The 12,152-nt window shown below is 42.0% G+C and overlaps 1 protein-coding gene across 2 annotated transcripts; it reads left to right on the top strand.

Annotated features, from left to right (window-relative positions):
• The first annotated feature begins 6,223 nt into the window (after positions 1 to 6,223).
• Positions 6,224 to 11,362, top strand: rgs18 (regulator of G protein signaling 18). 2 transcript variants are annotated; one of them, XM_061694647.1, is made up of 6 exons: positions 6,224 to 6,399; positions 6,464 to 6,633; positions 7,015 to 7,107; positions 7,214 to 7,275; positions 7,687 to 7,853; positions 9,295 to 11,362. In XM_061694647.1, the coding sequence occupies exons 2-6, from the start codon at positions 6,512 to 6,514 to the stop codon at positions 9,547 to 9,549; spliced, it is 699 nt and encodes a 232-aa protein (XP_061550631.1). In that variant the 5' UTR covers positions 6,224 to 6,399; positions 6,464 to 6,511; the 3' UTR covers positions 9,550 to 11,362. The 2 variants fall into 2 exon arrangements, with proteins under 2 accessions (XP_061550631.1, XP_061550630.1); XM_061694646.1 differs by lacking the exon at positions 6,224 to 6,399 and having other exon boundaries at positions 6,408 to 6,633.
• The last annotated feature ends 790 nt before the right edge of the window (positions 11,363 to 12,152 follow it).

Below are 12,152 nucleotides of genomic sequence, written 5' to 3'. Positions count from 1 at the left end.
CAATAGCTTAGCTAGCACATCTGCAATTTTTTTTTATGTGATTATCAAAACCATTTTGTCTTTTCAAGACTAAATGTTTATAGATCAAAAACCACTTGGCCATGTAAATTTGGATGTGTGTGTGTTCAAATAGTCGGGGGAAAGAGGAGCTGCAAAATGGAATCCATCAACATATTGGCATGTGGAGCTGATTACTAGAGCGTCTCAAAGAGCCGTGATAAAGAACTCTGCCCAGGCCGCTTTACAAGCACATCACTCACGGTGCGGACGCACGCTCATGCTGCGGCCCTCCTCTTGACACCGCCACGTTAACGCCGCTCAACGTTGCCAGATAAAGCACGTCGCGACACAAATGGCTTCGTGTGATTTCAGGGAGAGGAAGAGCTTTGAGATCGAACTTATTCGGAAGACGCTTCGCTCGCAAAGCCGAATGTGATAACAACAGCAGCTACGGGGGTTTGTTTTGATTTGAAATATTATTCTGGCAACAAACGCAAATAAAATGTGAAAAATTACCTTTCCTGCAGCGGGTATGGTAATCAGGAATCTGTTAGCATTTTGCAACAGTAGGCAGAAAAAGCTTGCTCTCGCTAAAGCCCTGACTTAAGGAGCAAGTAGAGACATAAAGAAAAGATTCATCCTATTTACAGTCTTGTCATATAAGTGAGAATAATATAGTTCTTCAACCCAAAATTACAATTTTGCATTTTCATCATGCTCTTAGGTGGGCGAAGTGCACGTTTTAGCTCCTCGCCGGAGATAATGAGCCTAAAACGACATCTCTGGACACAGGACAAACCTTCAAGTGATAAACAAGATTTTCTTCTTTTGTTTCCCTCATTTGACATCTGCGCACGCACAAATGAACGCAAACATCTCTCTCTTCGACTTCTATTTCTTTTGCTCTGAATGTTCAGTGCAATCGATGTAGTTTCAACCTGCTTGAAGGTCATCAATCAATACAAAATTGTCGCTGACATTGCATTATTTTTCCGAGTGTGAATCTATATCCAAGGATGATTTTCAGAGAAGGCTCAGATTTCCCATCTTCAGGGTGGGGCGGGTTACTTTCAAAATGTATTCAGGTACAGTCACGAGTTACCTGCGCAAAAGTGTAATCGGTACCGTAATCCAAGTACCATAATATTGAAGTAACTTGATTGCTTCAAATTACTTTTGGGTTACTCAAATATCAATGCAATTATATGTTTATATACATTTGTCTCGTCTTTCCTGTCTCATAAAGGTTTAGTGAAACAATTTAGCCAACAAGAGGCATTCTTGAAGTTCAGCCATGCAATGCATGTGAAGAATATCTCAAAGTTCCACTGAGACTACTGTTGTAATATTGACCACGGCAACAGGCACCGAATTGAAATCCCAGCAAACAGAGCTACTGCTTAACAACAAATTCAAATACAAAACCACCTTACCTGTTGAAGTGTCAATTATGTGAGACCTTCCGTTTCGCGTTGAGGCAATTTGCCTCTCGTAACATTCAAACTAAGGGGGAAGGTAAGAAGACTCAAATCATCTTGCGAGCCATTTCCAGTTTTCACATTTGCTGTTTCAGTCAAACGACATGAAAGGGTTTGTTTACTCGTGGTGCCATTAGCGATCGCTAAAGATTCTGCCAGCTCGAATTCGCCTGAGTGGGATGTCATTGTGAAAAGGTCGATATGTCGATGAAATATTCACGCTGTTGTCTGATTTCACAATTCATTCACGTGCGGGCAAGCAGACCAGAGACCCATGCAAAACATTTTCCACACACAGATGCTAAAATCATTCTGAAATATTTGTTTACGCAAATATGCAACTGTGTATTTTTCGAGGACTGATGTTATTTGACTGCAACAATGTTAAGTCACATCCCATAGCAATGCTTTTTTTCCCCTGTCAATCAAGTGTTTTTTAAAAAAAAATCTTTTTTATTTTTTTTATCCAGTGCTGCGATATAGTCGAGTCTAATGCGCTTGTCACCTGAGCACCGGTGTCACCCATGACGTCACTGATGTGAAGCCGCGCTGCTTCTTTGACACACCAGCTGCACATGGGCGTGACTTCCTGGAAGCTCTCAACCTTCTTGTAAAGTACAACAAAAGAGATGCCGCAGCTGATTGTGAATCTGTGAACCGGCAGATGCTATTTTTACTTGCAGACATAACTGATTTGTTAAGAGACAAGCCAATTGTGACTCAGCATCCCATGCGGTAAAATCCATCCATCCATTTTCTACCGCTTATCCGAGGTCGGGTGGCGGGGGCGGTAGCTTTAGCAGGGGCGCCCAGACTTGCCTCTCCCCCGCCACTTCATCCAGCTCTTCCGGGGGAAGGTTGACCCGCTTGTGCCACGAGGCCCCTTTCGCCTTTGCCTCATTAGCAACCCACGAGAGAAGGAACACAATGTGACGTTTTCAGAGTCAATATACAGGGGGACTAACAAAAATGCAAAAGTGAGCCTTTTCCATGAGCTCTTATTTGGACATCCAATAAAGTAATTTACTGACATTTTAAAGGCTTAAACACCACTTACAAAAGGTGTAGGATTTTGTTCATAAATCGTATTCAAATAAAAAGCCTTAAAATATAGTCCATAGCTTTTGTATGGAGGAGTATTCAAGCCACAAGAGGACAAAAATATTTTGTATAAATTCATGGAATGACAGTAAATCATACATTTGAGAATGAAATGGAAATATTATGAGCACAATCATTTCGTGGGAATAAAGTTGTACCATAAGATGAGGACTGTTGAGGATCTTGTTCAGTTACACTTGGAGTAAACATTTCATAAACAACAAAACACAAGTGTTTGTGGCACATGAACTCCATCTTTTAAAGTCATGATTGTGCAAACGTTTGTGTTTTCCGGAGAAAGAATTACACGCAGAGGCGCTGGCAGAGACCTGGGCCTGCAAACTAAAAAGACAATCATTGAAATAAAAATACAATCATACGAAACCAAATAACTGGTTAGCACATCTGCCTCACAGTTCTGAGGACCCGGGTTCAAATCTCGGCCCCGCCTGCATGGAGTCTGCTTGTTTTCCCCGTGCGTGCGTGGGTTTTCTCCGGGCACTCCGGTTTCCTCCCAAATCCCCAAAACATGCAGGGTAGGTTGATTGGAGACTCTAAATTGCCCTTGGGTGTGACTGTGTGCGCGCGAATGGTTGTTTGTTTCTATGTGCCCTGCGATTGGCTGGCGACCGGTTCAGGGTGTACCCCGCCTCTCGTCCGAAGATACCTGGGATGGGCTCCAGCACGCCCGCGACCCTCGTGAAGATGAGCGGTAAAGAAAATGGATGGATGGTAACGAAGTAAAATATTTTTGGGGAAAATATACACGAGCTCCCTTTAAATTGGCATGTAGCATAGAGGAGGGGCACAGTTTGATTCCCTCCTGTTGCATATGCTGTGTGAAGCTGTTAGCAGATGAGAGAGAGGACGGCGACACTCTCAAACTGTAATCCCGTGATCACAACGCGCATGACGTCACTCACGTTTGCTATAAGCTGAGTTTGAAAGTAAACTCGCAGCTTTAGATTTCCAAGAGCCGAGAGGTCGTCCTTGAAAGATTGTTTCAATTCTCGTGACCCATTTAGTCGTGTCTCTCACTCCACTTTACTTCCTTCTACTTTCGGCTCTCATCCTTCTCCGTATCGCCTCGGAGACGCGGTTCTCGGCTCCGCGTTGGGAGATGAAACTCCTCGCGGTCACAGATCCTCGCGGTCGTAGCTTTGGGTGGTTGTAGCATCGTAGACAAGCATTTGACCGCAGCACTTTCTCCCAAGCCTTCAGTCATTTAGATGTTATCTGGCAAACTTCAGGCGGGCCTGCATGTGCTTTCTTGAGCAGGGGGACCTTGTGGGCAGTGTCTGATTTCAGTTCATTGAGCTGCAGTGTTACCGACCGTTTTCATGGTCACAGAGGTCCCAATTGCTTTCAAATCAAGAAAAGGTTCCTGCCATGCACTTTGAGGCTGCTCGCTCACCTTTGTCACGGTCGTCCCCATCGCATGAGGCAAGATTTTGCGTGGCGCTCCAGCCCGAGGGCAACCGATGGTCTTTTTGTGAGTCTCTCCGGGCCAATAGTCGTCACCTTCTCCCCAAGACTTGCTGATGGTTTTGTAACACATTGCAGCCATGTACAGGTCTACAATCCGGTGCCTGGAATCTTTTGACAGCTCGTTTGCGTTCCTACGGTGAGATTGGAGGGTAAATTGATTCTTTGGACAGGTTTCCTTTGTACGCGTGACGAGTGTAGATCAAGTATATTGGTGATTGGTAGAAAATGCTCAGCTGTGTACACAGGCCCGTATGTGGGAATTGTAGGGGATCAAATACTTCTTTGACTCAATAAGATGCACAACATTTTGGAACATTTATATTGTGTGTACCTTCGAATGATATAATTTAGTTGTAAGTGAGCGGGGATCGAATGATTCATTCCACCACTCTCCGATATATATGTCGACAGATATGCTGGCGACATTGAACGTTCAGTAAACGTCCAAATGTATTCGTCCCCATCAACTTTAACTGTGTCTGCTTCAGATGAAAGCAATCCCAAAGCAGCTTGTTAATTATGACATAAATTGGATTCTATTTTTTAAAAACACGTGTACCGATGCATGCTGTATTTCAATTTTTTAAAATTGTTTTTCAATAATTAGTAACATGCTTTGTGGTGAATAATAAAGTATCTATCAAGTGAATATATATATATATATATTTCACGCTGTTTCTGGGGTGTGTTCTTTTGCTTGTGTGTGTTTTTTTGTTTTTGTTTTTGTTTTTTTTGGTTCAAAATCAGAAGGGCAGCCGTTCATCAGAGGCAGACTGGACACAAGAGACAGGAAGTATCGACAGCCCACCTTCCTGCTTCAAACATGTGACTACAGCAGTTTCGCTTCCATCACTTCCCCTTTCTGCTAAATCCTCCGTCTTTTTAAAAAAAACAAAAAAAAAAAACATTTCTATACATTACGATCGTGTTCATTGAGGTCGTTTACGCGAACTTTACATCGGGTGGTTTGATTGTGGCGTTTCTTTGATGGCCGGACAACGCTTCCTGTTTAGCCTGTGACACTCGAGATAAACCGGTTTTCATTGGATTCAATTGCTTTGAGACAAATGTTTCTTTCAGGCAGAAGCACAGACTTGCCTTCGTTTGTCCTTTGCGTGGTTTCATTTTATGGGTGAACAACTTAAAAAAAAAAAAAAAAGAACGGTGTAGCTGAAATAGTGACAGAGTTAAAAGTGCAAATGGGAATATTATTTCAGAATGATAAAATAGAGCATCCCTAATCTTTTGCACCCAGCTGGTCGGAGCACCTTCGGGGGAGTGCTCTGCCTATTGATTTTGTTGCTTCCCTCATCTGGTATGTTGACAGCAGGCAAATACATACAGCTAAACTAAATGACTGCTATTCAATTTGGTTTTAGCGATTCAGCTGTCCGTTGTTTACCTGAAGGGAAAGGATACCGCCGTTTCACTTTATTGGCTCATTGGGCTGTAGCTGCATACAATTGCAGCACACAGAGTGTGTCTCTTGTAATCAATGTGTTGTTTTTAATGTGACTTTGAGAGAGATTTTGATTGGGCCTGAAGTTACACAGGTGTCTGACTTTCACTTTGCAGTGCCTGTACAAATGTTGGTGCTCGGGGCTTTCTATTCTAAACATTTCTCCTGAGATGGCTCTGTGATAAATGGAAATTTGGTGGGCGCGACACTGCAATTTCGAGAATTTGCAATCAATCTATTGTCAAGCCAACATTCACACCTCATTTCTTGCTCCAGGTGTGTGGAGATACAGAGAAGGAACACAAGTAATGGCACAAGAGTAAGAGTGTTCTTCCTTTGGGAAAAAAATAAATGAATAAATAAGCATTTTGACTCTCTATCTTTGTAACTCTTTTAACGGGAAATAACACCCGTCGTCCATTAACCCCAAAATGGAAATAATGCATTCACTGTGTATCAATGTGTCAATTTGCCACACTAACTGCCACACCATTGTTGATCAAAATCAGATTTTACAAAGACAACAAGGGTCAGTTTCGATTGTCAGGGAGGCGGCGTTGTATTTACGTTTGCAGTGGTGTAGAATTACGTTCCATCTTACCATAATATGTGATCGCTTATTGAGCTACATGCGAAAGGGCAAAATATTGGAGGATAGATAGATTATACGATTTATGTCTCTGCAACAATGTCAACTTACTGTTGCTTGAGTAAAATTGCGGACGTTCGGGTGGTACAATGTGATGAAAAATAAACGCAGTTGTATACTGTACAAACTCTCCACAGGATGTTGAACACAAGGGGGGTTTCTCGATCACGACGAGAGCCGTCAGCAGAAATGGGGTGACAACATTACAGGAAGTCTAACGACAGGTATGGGAAACGAAATGCAAACGCGGTTTACAGAACGATGGTGACGGTTAAGCTTTTTTCACAGAGGTATTTGTGGCCTGCTGCCTCACACGCCAGACGCAAACAGAACAGCATGGAAACGCTTGTTTTCTTATTTCCTCAAATTAACTTCATGGCCAAGAAGGAGGAAGCATATTTCAAAAGGCTTGGCACACAAGACAGGCAAGAGCCAGCAATGAAGTCCGATAGCAGCAGGTTGGTGTCGAACTCTTAAAACCATTCTTTCAAAACTGGAATTGAATTCCTACTGCAGATTTGGTCAGAAATGTGAGTGCGTTTTTTTTTTTTATAGTTCAGCAATCGTATCTTTATACAGAGAGACCTTATTGTGTGCATATTATAAGAATAACAGACCTGTTCATGAGCTTGAGTGTGATTGAAAGTCTTGAGAGCTGTCATTATATCCACAGCGAGCCGCATAAACCCGTAACGTTGCAGCGCGAGTCCCCCTTTTTGCAAGTTCAGAGATGTGCATGTGTGACATGTAAAACAAGCTGAATCGTGCCAGAGGGGAGTCATTCGGATTTGACACGACTGCACGTTTATGGACCTCGATGCGTTCCCGTTTGTGTGCAGACAGCAAAACGAGGAGCGGAAGGGCCGACCGAGTCTCACCAGGTCTGGCTCTCACGAAAATGTCACTCAGCAGAGAAAGACAACATCCAGCAAGTGAGGCTCATGCCATTGGTTTCATGTGCCGCTGTTTGTGTGACAGACAGAAACACACAACCTTGCTGCTGAGTCACTAAACGACAACTTGCACATCTTTTCTCAGCATCTCGGCAGAGACAGCCCTGCGATGGAGCAACTCCTTTGAAGAACTGATGAGAAGTGCAGGTCGGCATGGTGGCCCGAAATACGCTGGACTGCAAAGTTATAGTTATTCAATAAGAAGAAGAAGAACATGCAAAATGCAACTTCCTTATAACAAAATGGCCCCTTTGTGCTACATTTAAAAAAAACAAAAACGCTTGTATTCGTGAAGCTTTAGTTATAATACAGAATCGCTCTGCTCGAATGAACAAAATAATAAATTCTAAAGGCATCAGACATTCCTGGATAATTGAATTGTTCGTGTACATTAAGCACACATTACTGGCCTTTAAATGAAGAAGTTATGGAAAGTTTATTCTCCATTTGCACATCCTTCTACTCAAAAATACTCAGATTTGTTGTTGTTTTTTGCTGTTGTTTTTTCCGACATCTTCTCACTTGCGCCGTGCGTCTTTGTTTGTTTCTCCATATCAGACGGGGTGGAAACTTTCTCCCAGTTCCTCCGCACTGAGTTCAGTGAGGAAAACTTAGAGTTCTGGCTGGCGTGTGAAGAATTCAAGACCTCCGACTCTGACAAGAAACTGCTGTCCAAGGCCAAACATATTTATACTGTTTTCATTGAGTCGGATGCACCTAAAGAGGTATTGCATGATAATTTGCTGTCGGAAATGAATATGTTTTACTTCGTCACTGAGCGCTGTCGTGGGTTCAGAAAATTCACGGCGCGGTGGTAAAAGTATGGCGGATGAATTCGGAAACATTACCGGATCGGGAAGCCAGTCGACCTTTATGAACGCTCAACGGGCAGCCGCAATAGCACATTTTTGGTCACGCTTGTCAACAACGTGTGACTGCAAAGCAGCCGGTGAGCGATAGCTGCACTTTATAAGATTTTCTCTTTGCAGCGTGGATGATGATTTGACCGCATCTCATCGTTAAGAGCAGGCGTCCCCTTTGTGGCTGTGACTCTTCTCTGCAAAAGTGCAAAGAGCAGCGCCCACACACTTTGTGTACAGGCAAAATATGTCCGTATGCCGCTCGTACGGTTTGTGGGGAAATGAATGCACCTGCACTACTCACAATGGCTGATATAGTCCAGTTTCACATCACAGAATGTAGGAACTTTTGAAACAAAACTTTTTCAACAGCTTAACGGTCTCCATTTTCTTTTCTTTTTTTTCTTTTTTTTTTTACTCAGAGTTATTTTATTTTACTTTATTCACAAAACTACAATCCGGAAAATGACAACTCTTTATCACTGATACGCATAATATAGTTTGGAATTTGATATGTGAACGTTACTTTAGCTATACAGTAAATGCTGATGTTTATAGCTCGTGATCGGTCAAGAAAACTGATCATCATAAAATCACAGTTTATGATATAGCTTCTCAATTTTTTTCTTTTTTTTACTTTGTTTTTAATGTCACTTTTATCTTGTACAGAACAGACAAACGTACCCGCCGGCTGTGCTGGCTTTTAATTATTGTGAGAGTGCTGTGAGATAAATATTTACACTAATGCTAATTATTGTCCATGCATACATACATTGTACTTCGCGTTCCGCTATCATTCATTTTGGCACGGGTAATCATGAACAGGATTCAAAACGTAACCAAAGAGTCTGTAGAAAAGAAACAATGTGTCACCACGAACCGCTCGTATTTCAAGTCATCGTTCCCCATTGAAATTCAATGAATCTCTCCCAGATGTTTGTTTGTTTCACACCATAAAAATTGCACTTCCACAGTATTAGACGATATAAAAACACCCAGTAATAACATTTGCTATCCCCAAAACCTACAAACACAGAAAATGCAGTTATCGATTACTATTCATATTGTCGTTTTGTGCGACCGTCCGGGCGCTGCGATTGTTTCTGTGATGTCAGAAATGTCAGCAACTTGGTAAAGATTCGAGTTTCATGGTCCAAATGAAATTTGCGCCATCTTTGTGAGCAGGAACTCCAAATTCAGCCTTCCAAATGCACTTTTCATCTTCCAGTTTTCCAGAATTCGGCATTTAATTTCTGAGGAAATTTCTGAGGATTTCAAATTACACGTCGGTTTATATTTTACTCAGGTCAACATTGACTACAGCACCAAGATGGCCATCCGGACGAATTTAGCGCAGCCCACCAGGAGCTGTTTCGAAGCCGCCCAGATGAAAGTCTACAGCCTGATGAAAAAAGACTCCTATCCCAGATTCCTGCACTGGGACCTTTATTTGCACCTCAGCGGCAGGAGACGACCAGGAGTCCCAATGTTTCGCAGAAGGTCACGCTCCTGCGTGTTCAACGAGCGAGGCAGCGGCGCTGCCGAGCCTTCGCCCTGGTAGCAATAACATTCCGGACATAGCCGCTCACTCGTAAAAACGATTATTATATCGTGATAATCAGTGGCGAGCTGTAGAATTTTAATTGCATAATTTGTGTTTGAGATGGTAATCATCCAATGTGTCGGCGGAATGAATCATTTTCTTTTACAATCACAGCGGATTATTCAACCAATATTGGAGCCTGGCGGCAAGCCATTGATCCGCACGCATAGGGGATCTTTTGAGGAATACGCCAATTTAATAAGGTACTACGACTTTCGATGTATGTATTAATGTACCGCCGGCCCTCATCTGTTTAGCAAATAAGATCGTAAGCCTCACTAAAGCCATCACTGGATGATATTTCACCTCATAAATCTATTCTAGATTAGGATTTTTTTTTTTTTTGACACAGAATTTACATGTCAACATGACATATATTGCACATGAAATCGAAGTACAAAAATGTACTTAAATGTTTGAAAACAAACATTCCTAAATGATTGAATGCAAATCTATTGTACTTTAAGTTAAATACAACTGAACTGTACTTAACTGCATTGGATTAAAAAAAAAAAAAAAAAAAAAAAAAGAAAAGTCGAATTCACTGCACTAGCACAAATTGGACATTTAATTCCATGATTCTTGCACACACACCACTAGAGGGAGCCTGCGCGCCTGATATAGCGTACACAGTATGTTACTCATTGTGGTTCTCGGTTGAAGTGATGGATAAAAAGGACACAAAATACACCCGACAGGAGGTAACAAACCAGTGCATCACCGCTGCAATTTGTGTACAGAACACAGACGTACAGTAGTATCAAATGATTATCCTTACACCAATACCATATCCTATATAGCTAGTGGTAACATTCCATACTATGTATTTTTTTTTTTTTCAAATATGCGTTCCATATAAAGTAGGATCTTTGAAAATGTTTTAACGTGAACTATACAGTACTGTCTTATGAATGGTTTAAGAACAAAATATAAGACCGCGTTGCTTAAAGCTGAGTTTGAGTTTTTTGAACGTTTGGAAATGATTAAAAAAAATGAAATGTAACAAACACTGGCATGCTTTATTTTTCTCATCCGGCTGGTGAGGAACTGGCGAGGAACAGTTGTTTTCGAAGAAAGGGTTTTTGCACATTTCAAAGCCGTGAACTCCAAATTGAAGGACTAGAGTACCTGGCGTTGCATCCAGCGAGTTGTGGACGTGCTCTTGCCAATTGCAAAGTGCACTGACCATACCGATAGCTGCTATTGTAGAAGATTACAGCATAAAGACTGCTTCAGAGCAAGGCTCTTTGTTTGTTCCTTTATTTTTTAAAAGCCACTTGACACACTCGTGTGGATGGGAACATTACATCCGCGTTGCTTGTACGTGATACAATGTGTCCAGCCTGCTGGTCTCCATCTTTTCTGCTGAATTCATATTTGCTACATTTCTAGTGATTTGTCTTCCTCTGGCAACAGCACCCTATGCAACTTTCATACATTTGATATGAGTTCCACGCTCATTTGACCGTATCGTAACAAAATGATTCATTATCTTATCCCTCCCGGTGACCAACTGTCTCCAAACTGACTTGAAGTGAAAGGTCTGCATCCATGGCGACTCGAAACGTCTTAATGAGACATTTCGATACGTTTGCTTGCGTCGACATACTGTATATCCCATTATCAGTCAAAGAATATGTGTGCTTGCCATGTAATGCCGATTTGCGTTTTGATTGATTAATGATCGGCTGTTTCTGTTGGGACCCATTCCATATACAAACGTTACTTACAATGTTTTGCCTCCCTGTTGTCAAATGTAAGACACTCTCCATTAAATACACTTTTAATGAGGCAGTCTGCGATCTTAATTGTTCGAATGATGTATGACACCGTCACGCATATATATATATATATATATACACATTTTTTTCTGTATTATATTGTAGCCATAGCAAAGTTGTGACAGTATAGAGCTCCCTTTTTCACATCACTGAAAAATTAATAGACCTTATCAACTCGCACCACGAGCACAGAATTATTGATGTCAGTGTGCATGCATGCACAAGCTATGCTTTTTACAGAGACACATACGTATTCATTCTAAACTGTCAGTAAGCCAATGGGATTCTCCCTGCAGCCTCGTGAATACGCATACAGGGAGAACACGTGTACAACACACCGTATTCAGAGCATTTGTGCACGCACGCACACACACACACACACACACACACACACACACCGCTGCGTGCAGCTCATTAACCGGAGAAGCGTTTCAAGGATCCTACAGGGCCCCGTAAGAGATACCTCACAATTCCTGTTAATTATGCATCAATTGAATTTGTACAGGCCTTGTACGCCTAAAATGCAGTTGCTGTCGTTGTTTTTCTCTGAAAGTCAGCGAACAAGCGGGGAAATAATCAATGATTCGATAACAAAGGTGGGGGCTCTGCTGGTGTACCAAATTCATCAGCGCTTAAGATTAGTTACCCGCTGAGACCTTCGTGGCAGATTTCTTTGTTCCTCACCTCGTATTTTCCGTTGGTGACTCACCCGACTCACTCGGCACTGCAATCCTGGGAAATCACCCACAGATTGTGCAGACTTTGAGGGAAAACAAAACA

The sequence above is a fragment of the Phycodurus eques genome, chromosome 13 (assembly GCF_024500275.1).
Source record: "Phycodurus eques isolate BA_2022a chromosome 13, UOR_Pequ_1.1, whole genome shotgun sequence".
In the NCBI taxonomy this organism is placed as follows: domain Eukaryota; kingdom Metazoa; phylum Chordata; class Actinopteri; order Syngnathiformes; family Syngnathidae; genus Phycodurus; species Phycodurus eques.
This window is presented reverse-complemented; position numbering and strand designations above follow the sequence as displayed.

What these genes read in the sequence shown, in the direction of transcription:
- rgs18 (XM_061694646.1), top strand. Translation starts at nt 6,437, where the DNA reads ATGGTGACGGTTAAGCTTTTTTCACAGAGGTATTTGTGGCCTGCTGCC. An exon ending in AGAAAGACAACATCCAGCAA is followed by an intron (nt 7,108 to 7,213) that starts GTGAGGCTCATG and finishes ATCTTTTCTCAG; the next exon opens with CATCTCGGCAGAGACAGCCC. An exon ending in AGTCGGATGCACCTAAAGAG is followed by an intron (nt 7,854 to 9,294) that starts GTATTGCATGAT and finishes TATTTTACTCAG; the next exon opens with GTCAACATTGACTACAGCAC.